Below are 20,176 nucleotides of genomic sequence, written 5' to 3' on the forward strand. Positions count from 1 at the left end.
CTCCCAGCCTCGGCGGCGGCCGCTCAGGTCCCCTCCCCCGTGCCCCCGGGACCTACCCTGGACCCCGGCAGCGCCCGGGCGCGGGAGGCGGGCGGCCGGCCTCCCTCCCCAGCCCGTCCTCCTCCTGCTCAGTCTCTACTCTCCGCCCTCCTCCTTCTCCCCTGCTCCTCCCCCTCCCCTCCCCTCCCCTCCCCTCCCCTCCCCTCCCCTCCCCTCCCCTCCCCTCCCCTCCCCTCCCCCTCCTTTCCCCTCCCCTCCCCCTCCTTTCCCCTCCCCTCCCCTCCCCCTCCTTTCCCCTCCCCTCCCCTCCCCTCCTCGCCCCTCCCATCCCCTCCCTCCTTGCCCCTCCCTCCTCGCCCCTCCCCTCCTCCTCCCTCGGGCCCGGCAGGCGGCGGCGGGAGCGCGCAGGCAGCGAGCGGAGCTCGGTGCGGCCGCGGCGTCTGAGGCCGGTGAGCGGGAGAGCGCGGGGCGTGCGGACAAAGAGGGCGCCGCGCGGAGGTAGGACCTGCCCCCGGCCCCGAGTCCCCGGGCCCCCGCCCCCCGGGGCCGGGTTAGAGCGGAGCTGGGCGGCCCGGCCCGGCCCGGGTCACTGCGGCGGCGGCGCGCGCCCGGTCGCGCGGCGGGAGGACCTGGCGACGCTGGCTGCGGGCGGTCCTGAGCTCCCGAAACTTCCCGTGGGCGCGGGGCGGCGGCCAGGCGGCGGGGGGACCCACCCGGCCCTGCCGGCCCTGGCCCGGGGTCTAGGCGGACGGCCCCCTGCACCAGCCCCGGCGAGCGTCTACGCGGGCGGCTCCCGGCACCAGCCCCGGGGTGTCTGCGCGGGCGGCTCCCGGCACCAGCCCCGGCGTGTCTGCGCGGGCGGCCCCCGCCCCTGGCTGCGGGCGCGTCTACACCGACGGCCAGGCATCTGGACCGGCGTCCACGCGGGCCCGCAGTACCTGCGGCGAGCAGAGGGGCGGTCTGACCCCGCCCCGCCGTCAGGGGCAGCAGTTCCTGCCGACCTCCACAACGCCACCCGGTTCCCCTGGACACGTCCGCACTGAACTGGGGGTAGGGGAGAGCGGTGCAGGCTCTGGTTTGAACGCTCTTTTCCTGAATGGCCCCATTTTCATATTAAGCCCTCGGTTCTCAGTCCAGCATTCCATTCTCAAATTCTTTGGGTGATAATTTTGCCAGATTTTCTGAATGGGATTAACACAGGCCGTTCAGAAATCGTTTCTGAGTTTGGCAACGGCTGCCCTGATGGGTGCTGTTGTATTTGAGCTGCTTTCAGGACCGTCTTTAGCGTGTTGTTTAGAATTGTGAACCTTCGTCTCGTTTTGGTTGGGCAGGATTAAACAGTTCTATTTTTAAGAGCAGCGAAGAAACATATGCATTTAATATTGGGACCATGTGCCACAGAAATCACATGAGGTGCGGTTTCCTAACCACCAGAGTGGCTTAAATACTGGGAACTTGGGATTGGAAAGGGATTTCAGGTGGAGGAAACGTTCCTTTGCCACTTTCACCTACTCAGGTGAGTTGAGTTTACTAAGGCAGCAGATTTCACTTTGAGAGCCGAAGCAATTATGTTCTTATCACGTTTCATAAATCCTATTTATGGGAAGAGTCCTGAATAGTACTTGGTAGCTCTTTCTGCACGCTGAACTAGATACCTTTACGGACTCATTCTGAATTGCTTAGAAAGCCTATTTCGACGCTGGAGTTCAGGCCCCATGTTCCAGAGCAAGGCTACGCTCTTCAGAGGCAGTACTTTTGTGTGCTTTTTGGTTCCTGGCTCTCCTCTGCATCTTTCCCCCAGACGATCACACTTTTCTGTCTTTTCTTCCTCTGCCCCCGTGCCCCCAGAGCAGCGTCTGACATGGATGTTACATGAGCCACTCTCAGGGTCGCGTCGCGTGGAGCGTCTCCCTCGGTGAACTAGAGGAAGATGGATGAGTCGGCCCTTCTGGACCTTCTGGAGTGTCCCGTGTGTCTGGAGCGGCTCGACGTCTCTGCCAGGGTCCTGCCTTGTCAGCACACGTTCTGCAAACGGTGTCTGCTGGGCATCGTCGGTTCCCGCAACGAACTCAGATGCCCCGAGTGCCGGACTCTGGTTGGCGCGGGCGTGGAGCAGCTTCCAAGCAACATCCTGCTGGTCAGACTGCTGGATGGCATCAAGCAGAGGCCTTGGAAACCCGGCCCTGCGGGGGGCAGTGGCACCAACTGCACCAACGCCTCGAGGGCTCAGAGCAGCGCTGTGGCCAATTGTAGCTCGAAAGATCCACCTTGCCCCCAGGGTGGACAGCAGCCTCGGGCGCAAGCCTGGAGCCCCCCGGTGAGGGTGAGTAGCCTGAAGAGGCGGTGCGGTGGGTGACGGTGCTGATGGCCGGTGTGTGTTCTTTAGTCTTTGGATGTTTTCTAAATCAGCTCATGGCTAAAGGAGTCACGTTACTGGAACAGATAGGAGGAATGAGATTGGATATAAATAATTTTTCTTGTTTTTAAAGTTCTCTCCCAGATGGTGGGCCTCTATTACGTTTTAAGATAAACCTTGAGAAACAGTAGCAATTATTCAATGAAATCTAAAATACAGAAGTTTTTTATGCCGAGTTTAAAATGGAAATTTGGTGCGGTTTTACCTTTTCGATGGCGCTGGGAGAGCCACGAGTATGTATGTATGTGCGCGTGTATGTAGACATGTTATAAATATGTGTGTGGGTAGATCACAAGTAGGACATCGAGCTTTAATTTTTAAGTGGCTTGGAGCCATTCTGTTGCTTTTATGAATGCACAGCACAGAATTTTCTGGTTGGAGGAGTTCTTAACAAATCATGGCCACAGGTAGCAGAGTTTTGTTGCTGTAGCAACAAAACGTCATTGAGAGCCATGCTAAGACAGCAGAGGATGTAGCTTTATGTTGGGTTTTATAGGGAGTGAAACGAAATGTTTCCATCAGAAAGATTTTTCTTGGGTTTTGGGTTTGGGCTGAAATAATTTGAAGTGAGGCTAAATATCTGGGCAGTTACCACGACTGAAATTTCTAGAAGGTAAGGTCTTTTGAAGAAATGTAAATTATGTTGCCGGTGACGGTACCCCGTGAAGGCATGCTTTTCTCATTTTTGTAAACCTGAAAAGTAGTTGTGGACATTCGATAATTAAAGCAGTTTCAATTTTGTCGGAAGAAACAATCTTGATAATTGGCCAAACTGAGAGAATCCATTTTTAAAGAACAGTTAATCTGGATGAGAATTCTTTTTTCAAATATTCGTTGTAAACACTCAAAACTGACTTTTTTCATGTGAGGTAGGAATAACCCTTTGGGATGGCATTAACCAGTGTAAATTCACATATGTGGCCCTCTGGGAGCTGTAGGGAATGACTACCTTCTAACCATTCCTTTCCTTTCTTCTCAAGTTTATCTTTTACAAATGATGTATTTACATCACTAGATGCAGAGTACGCAAAGTGTTTTAATTGCTGGAAAACAGTTTTATCCCCAGGCTCTCAGGTTTCTTTTGGGTCATATTTAATTTTTTTTTTTTAAAGTTAGTGAGAACTTTGGGTTCTGGAGGTTTTCTTTGCTTATTTGAAGCCCGTAGTTTTGAAATTGGTCTGCTTACAGCGTTTTCTTAGATTGCCTTCTTTTAATGGAGTTTACACGATTAGTATCTGTGGCCTCATGAATATTTCAATCTCAGAACCATCGTTTCTGAGACACCCGACCTAGGTCTGCTTCGCTTAATTAGGGGGTAGATTTGCTTCCTTGGAGGGATTTTGTTTCCTTGTTAATTAGACTGGAGAGGCCCAGCTTCTGGCTGTGAATAGAAGTGTCTCAGTTGTTGACACGTTGCCTTACCTGTTGTGAGGAATGTGGTGAATGTTTGATTACTGATAAAAAGGAATTTAAGAAGAGGGCTCAAGCATTCAGCTCAGTGTCCTTTGGATTTTAAGTTTTCTTTCTGATGTGGAAACTGACAGTGTGATGTTGGAATGTTCATTTATTTGAACTGCTAATCTCCCAAGGTTGAGCTTCACATTTCTTAGGTACATTATTCTATGATTTTGATGATGTCAGTATTATTTTTCTGGCTGATATGATTTTCCTGATTTACTTTATGTTTCTTCTTTGGCATGAGAAAAATTACTTGCCAAGAAGCTCAGTTGAGCTTGAGCCTTATAATTTGGATAAAGTAGTTGAGGCCAGTAAAAGCAGGAGATGATCATATCTGTTACTTTGGGGGGGCGGGGGGCACAGAGAGTGGAGGACAAGACAATGAACAGACAAAATTATTTAGTAATGTGGGTTGATGCAGATGCTGTAATTCTTGTCAAAACCACTTCTTTTCCCCCCAAGTCTAAAATAATTTCTCATTAGCAATTACTGGTACCTTCTACTTTGAAATATTCAAAACAACCAGGGCTACACAAACAGCCCAAGGACCTGAAAGATATATACATTTCAGAAAACGCTCCTCTTAGTTTTCACTTTATTTTATTTTTAAAATTTATTTTATCGAAGTATCGTTGATTTACAATGTTGTGTTAGTTTCAGGTGTACAGCAAAGTGATTCAGTTATACATACATATATATATACACACATGCTTTTTCAGATTCTTTTCCATTATGGTTTATCCCAGGATATTGAATTAGTTCCCTGTGCTCTACAGTAGGACCTTGTTGTTTATCCATTCTATATGTAATAGTTTGCATCTGCGAATCCCAAACTAGAAAATGCTTCTTTTAAAAGCGAGACCCATGGAGTTGTCAGCCAGCCCCTGAAGTGTCCCCTGGGTGAATGACATCATAAATCCTAGATCCTCAGCTCTTCTGACTCGACCCGGGGGTGTGAGAGCCTGTTCCCACGTGTGGTGGAAGCCAGTGCTGATACCACGTGGGATGTGCTGTTTGGTTATTGGTTATGTTCCGTGTTCCGTTAGATCGTGGCCATGTGGCTTCCTCATGCGTGTACCTCAGGGAGACTGGGTGTTATCAGCAGATACGAACATTTCCAACGTGTGACACACATCTTGTTCCCAGAATTTTAGTGTTTCCTGCCTCATAGGAAGGAAGAAATGGAAGAGTGTTGGGTCGGCGTCACCACTGGAAACCACCAGCTCTTTACGCCAAGTAAAGAATCCCTGCTGGTTTGGCGCCAAAGTGGACCAGTGGGACGAGGTGCAGGGAGCGGGTGGCTGCAGACACTTGCTTCCATGGGCTGAAAAATACCTGCAGAAGGTGGATTTTATATGTATAAGTATGTACAGAGTTCGATGTGGACATGTTTGATTAATCCCTATAGAACTGTGACCTAATGGAATAAATTTCTGCTTTCTAGCTGTGGCTCCACTGGTTCCAGGTCTAATACCTGTGCGTGTATCTGTCTGTCTAGGTGCTGATACTTAATGACTTCACACTGCCGCTCCCTCAGCGAGCATATTCAGCAAACACTGATCACATGACCCCTGATTTACACTGACTTGCACTTGTATTCTTTCCTTTATCTAGCAAATATTTATCAAGCACTTACTAGGTACCAGGCACTGCCCTAGCTGCTGGATAGATAGTGCTGGGCAAACCAGACGCAGATTCTGCTTATGAACCTGTGTGTCTGGTGGGAGAGACACACCTGTAATAGCATGATAACAGTACAGATAGGTCATTACAGGTGCTAAGTGTTAGGCTGGGAGCTGGGGAGATGATAGGCGAGGGCCTGGTTTAGTGCGTGTGTGTGCGCGCACTTGTGTGCGTGTGTGTCTGTCTGTGTGTCTTCAAAAACTTCTTCAGGCCGAGGCATTTGAACTGAGGTCTTAACGGTGAAATGGTATTAATTAGTTGAGAGGGGTTGGCGGGGAAAGGGACAGAGTATTCCAGAGGTCCTGACCTACGGCCGGATGAGGCAGAGCTCCCAGGAAGAAACAAGGACAGTGAGTGAAAACAAAGCGAGGGAGGGGCTAGTGACCTAAGAGGAGGCCTCTGGTGCAGCGCTGGGCCGGGAGCCACCCAGGACCCTGTGGCCATACTGGTCAGTGCCCTGCCCTTGGGGCCGGAAGGAAGGGTCCTTGGGACCGAGATGGCCATCGGGCTCAGGACATGCCTGGAGCGTGCCTCAGAGGCCTGGGGGACGGGGGAAGAAGAGGGGCACAGGGGAGCTTTCCTCCCTGCTGCTTTCATTTCTCCATAGTGCCAGCGCCCTCTCTCCCTGCAGCTGACTGTTAGGGGCTGAAATGTGTCCCCCCAGGCTCATAGGTTGAAGTCCTGGCCCCCAGGTCTTCAGTGTGAGGCTGCGCTCAGGAGTGGCACCTTCGAAGAGGCGCTTAAGGTGAAGGCAGCTTACGCGGGTGCGTCCTAATCCACAGTCTGGCGTCCTCCTAAGAGGAGATCAGGACGCAGAGCCGGGTAGAGGGGACACGGCCAGCCCTCTGCACGCCGAGGAGAGAGGCCTCGGGGGTAGCCACCCCGTCGACACCTCGGTCTCCGGCGCGCAGCCTCCAGAATGATGAGATAAACGCCTGTTGTTCAGTCGGCCGGCCTGTGCAGCCCCAGTGCCGCCCATGGATGGGCTCCTACGGGTCAGCCCCGCGTGGCCTCGGTCCCCTTGGTCCCCTGCGCGCTGGCAGGGCTGGGCCTACAGGCCTGTGGGAGGGCGGGGTCAGGCCTCTGCGCCCTTGGGTGCTGAGTCACCTCGAGTGGACCTTCAGTCCCTGCCAGCCCCACTGGTGGAGCCTGGCCGGCTGGACTGGCGGGGTCCAGGAGCCGGAGGAGGGCGGGGAATGGGGGGAGGGGGAGGGGCTAACGCCGTGGGGCGGGGCCGCGGTCGTGCGTGCGCGGGTCGGGGAGAGTGGGCGAGCACGCAGGAAACAGCAAGCAAGGCAGCAGGTGGTGAGGCCCCGAACTGTGCGGTGAGATACAGGATCGTGCCTGTGATGAGGGTCGTGGAGGAGGTGGGCGAGAGTAGGCAGGACCCGCTTCCCCTGGCCAGGGGGTGGCTGTCAGGGCACAGCGGGGACCATCCCTCCTGGACCCAGGAAGCAAGACTTCCAGGTAGTGGTTTGGACCGAGGTAGAGGTTTTGATGTTTCCCAGTGACCGAGTCTAAATAGAAAAAGGTGTTTGTTTTTGCCAGACACTGTGTTGCAGACATTCTTGACCTCTTCTTATTTATTCATCGTGTCATCCTTGACCCCTGCTCAGTCCTCCTGTCCACCTCAACCCTGACCGCTCCCTTGTTCCTGAGTCAGGCCTGCATCGAGGCTCAGGGCTGGGATGGGCCGGGAGCCTGTGTACAACAGGAAAATGCTGAATGAGTTTTCTTTGTATCACATTTGTATCTTGTGACTATTACCGTGTAAATCTCAGACAACCCTCCGCAGCTAAGGAGTATTGTTATTTAAAAAATGTTCAAAATGTAAATTGCAAAATGAGTTCCTAAAAACATTCTGGCTGTAAAAACGTTCGCCACTTTGGAAGTATAATGTGTCCTTCTGTGTCTCTTCTCATGTGTTTATATGTGTATGCATCTGGTTGTTTTGATTCCTGACATAAGTGGGATTCCGTACTCTGCATATCTGATGACTAGAATATATCTGGGAAATCTTGTCATGGCTCAGCACATCCACCTACCTCGTTAAAAAGAAAACACCTGTTTATTGAGGTATACTATACCTACGGAAGAGTGCACGAACTGTGAGTGTACAACTCACTGAATTATCATGCTGCATGCTTTTTAAATGACTGTATACTGTTTTTCTCTCCATTAAAAAAATTAAAGGTAATATGTGCTCATAGTAAGAAATTTGTGGTAGAGAAGGATGTAAAGGGGAAAATCAAGGCTTCTAATCTGTCTGTCCCTAATCTCCAGAGGTGAGCACTGTGCAGAGGTTTTTTTGTGTGTTCCCCCCACCCCAGGAAAAAACTGAATAGAAATAGGATCGTGTTATATGTGCTATTCTGCAATTTGAGGTTTTCTCTGAAATGGCGTCTCTCTCAGAGCTTCCCGTCTGCTCTCGTTGCTGGTCAGGAAGGTATCCTCGTTTTATGGATGAGGGAAGGGTAGCTGGAAAGGCCTAGAAACTCGTGCAAGGCCCCCCGCTGTCAGGATGGAGCCGGCCACCACCCCAGGCCTGTCTGCTCCCTGCTTCGCCCCCTTAACCGTGTCCCCCTCGTCCTCGCGCTGCTGCGGCCCTGGAAGCTTTCCTCAGTGTAACTAGCGGGGCTAGTTACAGCCACCGTCCCTGGTGCCTGTTTTGTTCTGATAAAAAGGGGCAGGCGGCCCCCATGCCATGGAGGTAGGTGGGCCCAGCCCTTCCCCGGTGTGGCTGGCACACTGGGAGGTGTGGAGGTCCGGGTTGTGTTGGCCGCTGCTCGGCTGCTCTGGGCTCCGTTTCCCACCCCCCCCCCCCCCCACGCCACGCGGGCCTCTCAGTGTTGTGGCCTCTCCCGTTGCGGAGCACAGGCTCCGGACGCGCAGGCTCAGCGGCCATGGCTCACGGGCCCAGCCGCTCCGCGGCAAGTGGGATCCTCCCGGACCGGGGCATGAACCTGCGTCCCCTGCATCGGCAGGCGGACTCTCAACCACTGTGCCACCAGGGAAGCCTTGGGCTCCGTTTCTTCACAGGAACGCAGAACTGGAGGGCCCGAGGCTCTACGCGGGGCCCGGGGCCAGGATTGCTGAGTTTGGTTCACCCGTGACTCTTAAGAACTTTGTGGTGCCTGGCCCATAGGACACACTCAGGAGAGGTTTGTTGAACGTGTATTAGTTTCCTGTGGTCGCTGTAACGAAGCGCCCCCGGCCGGTGGTTGAAAACAACAGAAGTTCTGGGGCCAGAGTCTGAAATCCAGGTGTCGGCAGAGCTGTGGCCTCCGCTGGCTTCTGGGGGCTCCCGGCACACCCCGCTGTCCTCGGCTTGTGGACGCACCCCTCCTGTCCCTGTCTCCTCTTCACAGGGCTTTCTGCCCGTGTGTCTGCGTCCCCATCTCCCCCCACAGCCGGGCGGGCGTGGGGTGCACGGTATTGGGGGTCCCGTGCGCCCCTGGTGGAGCCCCTGCACGCCGCGCCCAGGATGGCGAGGACTCGGGTGCCACTCGGGCGTGGGTCAGGCGGGCTCTGCGCAGCAGCACGGCGTCCTGGGGTGCACACCTTACCCTCGAAGCAGCCTTGCTGCTGAGGCACCCTCACTGTGGAACTCAGGCTTCATCCTCCCGAGCTTTTGTCATAAAGACTGCGTATATCTCCTCATTTTTTTCTAACCTTCGAGACTTCTGAGAGCAGTGATGCTAAAGAGAGAACCTGTGAGCTCCAAGCACCCTGTGCGCGGCCCCGCCATGCTTGCCCTTGGCCGAGCCTGTGCCCTGTCCGGAGGATGGAGTGCTGGCCTCTTGAAGACTGGCAGACATGCAGCTGCAGACACAGCTGCATCAAGGACGGCCCGTGAGTGGGCTCCTCCTGGTAGTGGGGAAGGGGATGGAGGTGCCAGTCCATGTGGTTGGCGGTAGCAGTTAAGGAGTAGATGATTTGTCTTGTGGAACGTGGAAGAAGGTAGCAGTAAGCAGGCTGTGCAAGTGAATTATGTTGCAGTAAACATAGCGCAGAAAGGCAAGGCCTGCCAAGTTTGAACTTTCTTCTCTTAGCCTAAGGAAGTAAAAATTCCTCCAAGTATTTTTTGCAAGGACAGAAATCCTTTCGAAACACTCTGTGTTCACTGTTTATAATTCAGCAATGAACGAACAGGGGTGAATTTTCATTATTTTAAAATGTAGTGAGAACTGCCCAGGATGAAATGCGGGTTTGCTGTAGGGACTCCATCCCTGGGTGTAATTCATGTGAAGGACCCCCCTCCTTCCCCACAAATAATCCAGCAGCGACGGAGCAGAGCCTCAGTGTGGGTACCAGCAGCCCTGGCATTGGTGTAAGTTTCCTGGAAGGGTGTTTGGACACCAAGGATGAACATTAGATTTCTTACGAGGGGATTGAATTCCTGTAGAGCTAAGAAATCTTATAACACTCTTCATTATATAACTGCTTGGTTTTTAAACATATATCTTTAAAGACCTTTTAAAAAGTTCTTTAACACGTTAAACACATGGATTAAACAATGTATGTAATAAATGAACCCTCAGAGCTTACATTTTTATTTGTCAGCTCATTTGAAGGGACATTTAGTTAGCGGACGTCTCAGTTTTTTTCTCCCATGGTTGAGTTTGTCTTTTAAACGCACCCTTTGATATATTATTTCCGGCATTTCATATGTTTTTAACCTTTTCTCCCCCGCAGCTGAGCACAATTGAAGTGCGTAAGTCTTTCAGGCTAAATACGTTACCACTTTTGGTCAGTCTAATTACTTTCATTCCGTATTACGTATTTCATAGTATGTAATACCATTAGCATTTTCATTTTTCTGTTTTCTACTTATTTTTATGACAAGTCCATAATATTAGAAGATACGGAAACCCCAAACTCTTGTCATACAAAGGTAGTGATTTTGTTGAAACCGAAGTGTTGGTTGAAGGTCGTCATTAGGTGACAGTGTGAAATATTTGCCCAAGAAAGCCCAGCTGTGGCACCAAAAGCTCTGGTCTCGCTGAACGAGGTGCGAGAATGTAGGAAGTGTGACTTGAGGACCACTTGCGTGGTGGTGAAGTGATGGAGCCTTGGTGTTAGTCCTGGCCTGGTGACTTGCAGCCAATGATTTCTGTTCCATAGGCAGGCGTTTCCCCTTCTCTAAAACGAGGGATTTCTGTATCTGAGTTCCTGTGCGGCCCTGGAAATTCTGGCACGATCGCCCAAGCCAGGGCCAGTTCCGGCCGTGAGCTTTTAGGACGGACTGAGGCTGGTGTCTGGGTATCGTCTGGGTGCGGTGACCTGCAATGTGCCTCTGAGTCACCCCGGGACACCGGCATCTCCTCGGTGTCCCCTGGAGGCCCTGCCTGCCACAGGGACCTTCAGACGGACGGTAGGGTCGGCCAGGCTTTCAGCAGGAAGGTGGGGGCAGCTAAGAGCCCGACTTGGGGCTGGTTTGCTCGCTGGGCCTCCTGGGCGGAACGACCTCCCCCTGTTCCGCCCGCAGTGTCATCCCGCTGCCTGAGGCCCCCTACAGCTGGGGACAGGGTGTCCCCATGTCCAGGGATGCTGCCCTTCCGAGGGGCCTGAGCCCATCTCACCGCCGTGCTGTCCCACTCTGACCGGCAGCTGGCGGGCGGCGTATTTTTGCCTAATGCGGGTGGGAAGCTGCTGAGCTTCTCTGGGGTCGCACAAGCCTGGGCAGAGGAGGGCAGTGACTGTGGACTGGATCCTGCACACAGGGACACGTGGGGTGGGAGTGGGGAGGGATGCTGTTGATAGTTTGCAGAGTCCACGGGAGGCATCGGGGACCGCCTGGGGCAGCGGGGGCTTCATCCGGGGTGGGGAGATGTCCCAGAAAACAGAGGCTCCTTCAGACGGGTCAGGGGGACGCGGGAGCTGAGTCTTCCTCTGAACGAGAGCTCCTTTCTGAGCGCTGGAGAGCAGGCCATGGGGCAGAACGGGCAGGGAGTTTGGCACCAGGCAGACTCCCCTCTGCTCCTTGCTACCTGCGAGGCTCTGCACCTTCCTTAGCCCAACGTCATTCGTGGAGCCGTGAGGGTCCGCCCTCCAGTGCCTGGGACCTGGGACGCTCAGATGCCGGTCCTCTTTCCAGAAGTGAGAGCTTGGAGTGCCCTCTGTCAGTTACGTGGTGCAGTCAACCTTGTGTGCGCGTGCGCGTGTGCACGCGCGCGTGCATGCTGGTGGAGGCTGGTGATTTAATCAACCCACATTTGTAATGTGCACGTCATCAGGCATTTTGTTCTGTTTTAAACAGGCAGCTTAAACTTCAGTTGCACAAGCTGTTCATGAGTTAGTGACTGCGAGTGATGCCAAATCTGGTTTCGTCCAGGTTCTGCCACTGGCTGGGTGTGACCCTGGGCCTGGGCTGTGAAAAGAGCTGGGGCCCTCATGTCTCTCCTCCTGCTTCTGTGGCCCCAGCGGCCGTGGAATTCCTTGTGTGCTGGCCAGCCGTGACTGTCTCCTCTCCCTCCCTCCCTATCTCTCTTTTTGATGATGTGGGGAAAATAATAGCTGAAATAATTTAAAATACTTATCTTTTGACTTTGTTCTTTGGCATTGTTTTGAAAAGTCTTAGATTCCTAAGACTTCTGTAAGAAAGACTAGGTGTGCTTTGTAGTTTGGTTCTAATTTTTAAAAACTGGTGTTAGGAAAGATTACAATGGCCTCACAAGGGTCCTTTTGGATGCTGGATGTAGAATGTGTGTTTTATTCCTTGCGGCTGATTTTTGTTTACCCCTCTCACCCTTGCCCTCCCCTCCTTCCAGAGCACCCCCGTGATGTTTTTAGATAGACACTCTGGTTAATTTGTCCATGTTTTGGTTCTTTTTATATCTCCTACCTAGAGCAGCTGATCACTTGTTTATGTGACTAGACCCATCTCTGGCTAAATAAGTACATTTGTGTAGCTGGTAACTTTCTGATGAATTTTGAAAATGCAGCAACAGTGAAGAGCCTTGCAGTGCTTCCACTTTTAATAAGTCTGGATTTTTTTTTTTTTTAAATGGAGCTTCTATTTATAGTTAAAATATTCACTTCCTGCCTTTGTAGGGTAAGAAAGGACACTGAGTGAACATTTTATGAAGATCATGTACTGTATTTTAAAGTCTCTGGAGAAGGACATTTCAAACCTTGTTGACAACTTACTCCAGACGCACACTCTTCGTAGCCAGGAAGTTCTTTTTTTTTTTTTTTTTGTATCAAATACAAATCCCTGTCGTTGCAGTTTAATCCCATTCCTCTCGTCCCGTCCCCAATGGGAAAGAAGTGCTCCTAACCATCCCTTATCTGGCCTAAATACTGCACTTCCTTTACGTGTCCTCTTAGGACCTGTTTCCTAATGTTTTGATCGTTTTAGTCGCTCTGCTTTGGATGCCCGCCAGCTTCCGCTCGTGCTTGGGTTCCGGTCCAGAGGAGCCCTGAGCCTGGTCCAGAAGTTCTGGGTAGAATAGAGCCTCGCGCTGTGGAAGGACTATCACGTGACCCTCCTGAGTGCAGTGCTCCTTGTATATCTTTAAAAATAACTCACTGCGTTGCTGATTCATGCTTCGCCTGGACCCTCAGATTTTCTCTTCCTGAAAGTTCGGTTTTCTCCCATCTCTTATTTGAGCCCTTAGTTTTGAGTACCTTCCTAATTAAACCACCTCTTGTTTCTGTAATCCTCACGGTGGAGTCAGGAACCATCCATGGGAACTGAAGCCTGTCCATCCCAAATGCTGTTTCTGTAATAGAGAATTATCATATGTGGACCCTTGATCTTAAACACATACTTAACTTGTTTATTCCATTTATTTGGAGGATTCTCTGCTCTCATTTGGTATTTGTTCTCTAACTTTTTTTAGCTTTGTCTCCTGTACCAAGTTGTACGTTACTTGAGAGCGGGAATCTTGTGTCTTGTGTCTCTTTTCTGTCCTTTACGGTTGAAAACGTAGTGGGTGTTCATTTCAGGAACTACATCTTGATGGGCTTGACAGTTCAGATTCCAGGACCCCAGGTCCACTGGACCGACCCTTTTGTCTTCATAAGAGAAAGACCTCACCACACGTATCCCTCTGGTGCCCTGAATTTTGTTCATTCTCCATGATCTAAGACAGCTATGAGTGTTACCAGAGGTTGGGGAAACTTCACTGTCATCAGGTCCTCTGTGGAAGGTGGCCCTCACAACGTTTGCGTCACCCCCACCATGGTGGTCTAGAAATAATGTTTCCTAGTTTTTTAGAAAGAATGTTCTGCTGAATTGAATCAAAAGTCTTATGAAAGTTAAAATATGTGATCTGTTATCTCTCACCCCCGACACATTGTCACTCTGACACAGAGGAAAAGGAAGTGGATCTAATAGGAATTAGCTAGCAATGATGGTGTTAATCTTTACCAAACACCTTCTTTATTTTTTTTTAAATTTTATTGAAGTATAGTTGATTTATAATGTGTTAATTTCTGCTGTACAGCAGAGTGATTTAGTTATACATATATACATTCTTTTTCATATTCTTTCCCATTATGGTTTATCACAGGATATTGGATATAGTTCCCTGTGCTCTACGGTGGGACTTTGTTGTTTATCCATCCTATATGTAATAGTTTGCATCTGCTAATCCCAAACTCCCAGTCCATCCCTCCCCCACCATCCCTCCCCCTTGGCAACCACAAGTCTGTACTCTATATCTGTGAGTCTGTTTCTGTTTTGTAGATAAGTTCATTTGTGTCGTACTTTAGATGCCACGTTTAAGTGATATCATATGGTATTTGTCTTTTTCTGACTTTGATTTAGTATGATAATCTCTAGGTCCATCCATGTTGCTGCAAATGGCATTATTTCATTCTTTTTTATGGCTGAGTAATATTCCAGCGTATATATGGACCACATCTTCTTTATCCATTCATCTGTCAGTGGATACTTAGGTTGCTTTCATGTCTTGGCTGTTGTAAATAGTGCTGCTGTGAACATAGGGTACGTGTATCTTTTAGAATGATAGTTTTGTCTGGGTGGGTGGGATTGCTGGGTCATATGGCAACTCTATTTTTAGTTTTTTGAGGAGCCTCCATACTGTTCTCCATAGCAACTGCACCAATTTACATTCCCACCAACAGTGTAGGAGGGTTCCCTTTTCTCCACACCCTCTCCAGCATTTGTTATTTGTAGACATTTTGATGACGGTGATTCTGACTGGTGTGAGGTGATACCTCACTGTAGTTTTTTTTTTTTTTTTTTTTTGCGGTACGCGGGCCTCTCACTGCTGTGGCCCCTCCCGTTGCGGAGCACAGGCTCCAGATGTGCAGGCTCAGCAGCCATGGCTCACGGGCCCAGCCGCTCCACGGCATGTAGGATCTTCCCAGACCAGGGCACGAACCCGTGTCCCCTGCATCGGCAGGCAGATTCCGAACCACTGTGCCACCAGGGAAGCCCCTCACTGTAGTTTTGATTTGCATTTCTCCAATAATTATCGATGCTAAGCATCTTTTCATGTGCCTTTTGGCCATCTGTACGTCTTCTTTGGAGAAGTGTCTATTTAGGTCTTCTGCCCATTTTTCGATTGGATTCTTTCTTTGTTTTTTTGTTATTGAATTGTATGAGCTGTTTGCATATTTTGGAAATTCAGCCCTTGTGGGTCGCATCATTTGCACATATTTTCTCCTAGTCCATAGAGTTGTCTTTTTCTTTTGCTTATGGTTTCCTTTGCTGTGCAACAGCTTGTAAATTTGATGAGGCCCCATTTGTTTATTTTTGCTTTTATTTCTGTTGCCTTTGGAGCCTGACCTAGGAAAACGTTGGTATGATTTATGTCAGAGAATGTTTTGCCTTTGTTCTCTTCTAGGGGTTTCATGGTATCTTGTCTTCTGTTTAAATCTTTAAGCCATTTTGAGTTTATTTTTGCGCATGGTGTGAGGGAGTGTTCTGACTTCATTGAGTTACATGTGGCTGTAACAGCACATGCTGAAGTACCAAACACCTTCTGATTGCTCTGCTTGCAAGTCTGCTGTTGGAGTGAAAATGTTACCTGTAATCAAGGCCTCGGTTTTGGTGCAGGTGATGGAGATACTGAGTAATTCCTGTGGTCGGCACTCCTGCGGATGGCAGGAAGCACAGGTGATGATGTGGGTAGCAAGGAACGGCACCTCCACACCCTAAATCCCACAAGAGGCATCATGCACGGTCAAAATTAAATTAAAATTCCTGAAAATGAAGCAGAAAGGGGCAGTTAGAAGAATAAAGTAGCCCCAAGGGACACTTTCCAGTTCTCGAATCCTAAGCCGGCTCTGGTTCAGGTACCTGCGAGGATGAGTCCCTGTGATTGTTCATGTGTCAGATATTTAACTCTAATGCGTGGAAATACCTTGAGTTGCTATCCCCTCTGTCAGGAGACTGAGCTGTGTGATACTCACAAATAAGTAGCACTACATCGACCCAGCATTTCATTATCGTTAAGAGAGTGGTCCATCTGGAGGAGCAGCCAGCCCATCAGACAGGCTCGGTGACCTCAGAGATGCTTCGCACGGCAGATTCTGGGCGTGCTGTACGTGGAGAGTTTTCTGTCAAAGGAGCGTGATGCTGCATCCATGTTTATTATGCAAATTCGCATGTGTTGCTAGGTTTATTTAAGTTTCTTCTTTGTGAGCCTAGCTTTCTTTACTTCCTGGACTGAGAGGCAAGTTTATTTTTCACATTAACCTGATATGTAAATTTCTCACCCCTCTGCTGGCGGCTTTTTTCTCCTTCCAGTAGTGGCATCAGGTCCGGGTCTGGGCAGGGAGTCCTGGCATTAACAGCTGGCTGGTGTCTTATCTCTGTTTAGCTGCAGCCCTGCTGCGGTCCACCCATCCCTTCTGTAACTGGGGTGTGTTGGCCAGGGTGGGATCTGTTCAACATGCCTTACATATAAATGTTGGAGTTTCAGAAGGTATGGAAACAGGTTGTGTTTTGCTCGTTCTATACAGATTTTTTCCTCTGTTACTGGATTGAAAGGTCACAATTTCATGGAAGTTACCAGACACATTGGTAACTTAAACCAAAGAGTAGAATAGGTGAATTAAAGACAGATTGAGGCCAAGACTGATTTTCAGTTTGATACTTAGTATCAGTTTTTCTAGTCAGTTGAGTGTTATCTGACAAGTATGCAGCATTCCCAGTTATTGGCAGCTATGTCCTGATAAGGCAATCTGCAAAGCTGGGAGAAGTTAGATCACAACTATCTATCAGTAACTTCAGGGCGAAAATAGTAGCAATCGTAGTAGTTTGTCGGCAAAGTCAACTTTAAACGGCCTGATATCACTTTAAGAGCCGATCCTATGCAGTCATGTGCGTGGGATTCAAGAGAGTAAATTCTTGACTACCTGACCTTGGGGGAAAGATACGTAGCAAGATGTTTTGTGACCTTGAAAGAGTGAAGTGATACTTCAGCAACTTGGTGTCCTGTTGGTTGCATCTAGGCGAGCCATGACTGAAGGCGTTCTGTGCTCCAAGAACTTGCTTTGCATCGATATCCCTATCTGAAAAAGGGAGCAACGATAACATTTCATACGCTGGAAAACTCAACATGCCCTAAAATGTGAAAATGCGGGCCTTCCTTTTATATACTAAGTACAACCTAGAACACCAGCTTAATTGCCTTCCTTCCACATTTCACGTGGACAGGAAACCAGAGTCCTGACCCTGGAGACATACAGTGTGTCCGTTACAGTCTCTGACTGATAAATACACTTACCTGGCACAAACACATGATCAAAGGTGACCTGAACAATAATATATAGTTTTGATTAATGAATATGCTGGGCTTTCTTTTAAGGTTTGAACAAAGAATGATGTAACACACAGTTTTGTTAATAAAATAAACAGAGGTTAAAGACTGGAGCTGTTTCTAGTAGACTGTGCAGCCCTAAATCATTCAAGAGCAATGAAGCAGTTTTCTGGACAGATTGTGTTTCCTTATGAAGGAAGGAAGCCACCTTTGTTCTGAGTCCCTGGCGCATACCTTACAGGTGAGGTCACCCTGCGTACCTGATACCCCTTTCCTTTCAGGCACGCAGGGGAGCCGTGGGCCCTCCCCACGCCTTCCAGCTCTCACAGTCTACAGAGCAAGGCTTACGTGTACCTGTCCATTAAAGGCTTTTGAAGGACGAAAGCCAACCCCAGGGGCTATGTGAACCATGAATGGACAATAAAAGACAGTGTGCTTCTGTTTTTCAAATAGCCTGTTTAAGGACAAAAGAGCTATTCACTCCTACATGACTTTCCCGTAGTTACAGTGAAGGAGGGGAGGATGGTCCTTGTGTTTTGTGCTTGATTTTAAGGCTGCTCCACTGAGACTGTTTGAAACAACAGTTGTCAGTTTTTCAGACTAATAAAGTCGCCGAGGCATGTGTGCTAATACGGTCTCCATGTCTTGTTTCTTTAGAAAGAGGTGAGTTGAAGAAGTGGGTCGCCACCCCCTGCGAGATCTGAGGGTGAAAGCGTTTAGAGCGTCAGATGAAGCTCTAACTGTTGAAATCGCCTCCTAACTCGCCCTCCTGCCCCGCCGGGTCCCCTGGGGTCCCTGGTGTTTCCGTCAGCGTGACGTGACGCCTGTTGTTCAGAACTGCAGGATGGTTACACGGAAGCCGCGTACCCGAGCCCCGCCCTTCCCGCCACGTTGTCTTTGCCGCTTACTTCGCTCCAGCCACGCAAGCTTGCTTTCTTGCCGTTTATTACATCACCAAGGCCTGGGGCCTTGTCACCTGCTCTTTGCCCTCCCTGGAGGGCAGGGCTGCCTTCACCTGCATCTCAGCCTGGCCCGCTCCCTTTCTGCAGTTTGCTGTCTTCCTCAGAAGGTCCTCTCTGACCGCCGTATCCCCCAAAGCCCCTCAGCCTCCTCCTGTCACTCTGCTGGCTTTGCCCTGCTTAATTTTTCTTTGTGGCACTTAGGTCCGTTTAAAATCATGGATTACTTACTTGTTTGTTCTTTCCCTTAAATAGACAGTAAGCTCCGTGAGGGCCAGGACTTTGATTCATTTTATTTCTGTCTGTATCCCCGGCAGCTAGAACGCTGCCTGGCCCTCGGTAAAGAATTTGTTAAATTAAGAACTTGGTGAATGAGTTTTACTTGAAGTATGTTGGTCTCCACCACTCCGCAGACGTCATGCTGAAAAAATGTGGCAAATGGGAAAATGATCGTGAATCATTGAGATGTTTTAAGTTGGAACCGAGAACTTCTACAGATGAGTACATTAAAGTGTCATGTTTGCTTATTTGGCCGTTCATTTTGCATTGTTCTGTTTTATGAGGATAAATGTGGAACGGTTTAAAAAATAATCTTGCTGTGAGCCCTTTTGTTCAACCCAAGAGGTGAGCAACGTGATTTCAGACTAGAGCGGCGCCTCTGCTTTTAGCTTTTGGAAATGAACACGCGCCCTGTATCACTGACAGAGCGCTTCAGCACTCCTTCTGTTGAAGCTCCCAGAATAATGAGAGCACAGAGAGGAACATGGTCTTTTTCATATATTTCTGCAAATCCTGGGCTTCACATACTCTTGCGAGGAGGAGTGACATTGTTTTCTGTACCTACAGCTGTTTAAGGAGTGGGTGGAAACACCTAGTCATCTCGGCTGTGTCGTGACTCCGGCATATATATCCCTCCTGTGATGCAGTGGGGATGCAAATTCGTTCTAAGATAGCGTGTACTTTCCTTTACAGAATACCCCAGCTGAACGGGGCGTTGGTTCCTGTCAGTTCCTGTCAGGAGCCCCTTTCCTGTTCAGAATCTGGTCGCGGCTGTGTTTGTTACACGCGGGACTCACCGGGGCATCCCCCGTGGTCCCTCGTGTGTCACCAGGGACCACACCAGACCCCACGTGCTTCCTCGGCTCACCGCCCGGGAGGTCGCCGCCTGCTGGAAACCGATTTTTCCCGTCGCTGCCCAGGCGCTCCCAGCAGGGGAACGGGTCTTTGTACTTCTCACTCCCGGAGAATTCTTTGCTTTCCCACGTATTGGCGCACGGTCCGTCTCCACATAGATTTCAAGGATGTCCAGAAACGGTTCCAGGCGGTTCTCCAAGGTCACTGTGAGGAGGCAGCAGGTCACGCTGGGGGGACCGTTGGTGTCCCATCTGGGGGACCGCAGCCCCTGCTGGGTGCGTGGCTGCAGGACCGTGTGGCTGGCTCTCTGTCCCGTTCCCGCTCCCGTGGTCAGCTGCAGGGTCTGCGGAACCCGCAGCAAGGGCGTGAGCCTCGTTGGCCTCAGATCCCGTGGGCAGAAGCCCCTCTGTAGTGACAGCCCGTGCTGTGCCCCGCGTGGATCGCCGTCCTTTGTCGGAGTGCGGCCGCCTCGGGAGCTTAGACTTCAGCGCAGATCAGGTGAGCTGTGACCGCTCCCACCTTCAGGCCTGCCGTGCGGGGCTGGTCACTGGTGGTCACTGCGGCTGGGCGGGCGCACCTCCGGCATGGCTGTGGACGCTGCCCTCCGGCATCAGTCCCTTCACAGATGCTGATTCGGGAGGAACCCCCAGCTGGTCCCACCACCTCTCCTTCCCGCAGCCGTCAAGCTTGCTTTTTCTCTTTTCCATCTTGCGATCTCCAGCTCCAGTATCTCAGCCTTTGTCCTCAGTCATCACCTTTTCACAATTTTCCCAATCAGCCAGCCCATC

General features: G+C 50.3%; 1 protein-coding gene across 4 annotated transcripts in view; it reads left to right on the forward strand.

The window, feature by feature from the left end:
* Positions 1-354: 354 nt before the first annotated feature.
* Positions 355-20,176, forward strand: part of SH3RF1 (SH3 domain containing ring finger 1) — a 160,396-nt gene continuing 140,574 nt past the window's right edge. Inside the window, exons 1-2 of one of the 4 annotated variants that reach the window (XM_030845234.2) lie at positions 355-498; positions 1,849-2,323. In XM_030845234.2, the coding sequence (XP_030701094.1) occupies positions 1,931-2,323 (393 nt within the window). In that variant the 5' untranslated portion in view covers positions 355-498; positions 1,849-1,930. Of the gene's footprint in view, positions 499-1,035; positions 1,517-1,848; positions 2,324-20,176 lie in introns of those variants that run through there. The other 3 variants (XM_060301372.2, XM_060301373.2, XM_060301371.2) reach the window with 3 other exon arrangements.

The sequence above is a fragment of the Globicephala melas genome, chromosome 6 (genome assembly GCF_963455315.2).
Source record: "Globicephala melas chromosome 6, mGloMel1.2, whole genome shotgun sequence".
Taxonomy (NCBI): Eukaryota; Metazoa; Chordata; class Mammalia; order Artiodactyla; family Delphinidae; genus Globicephala; species Globicephala melas.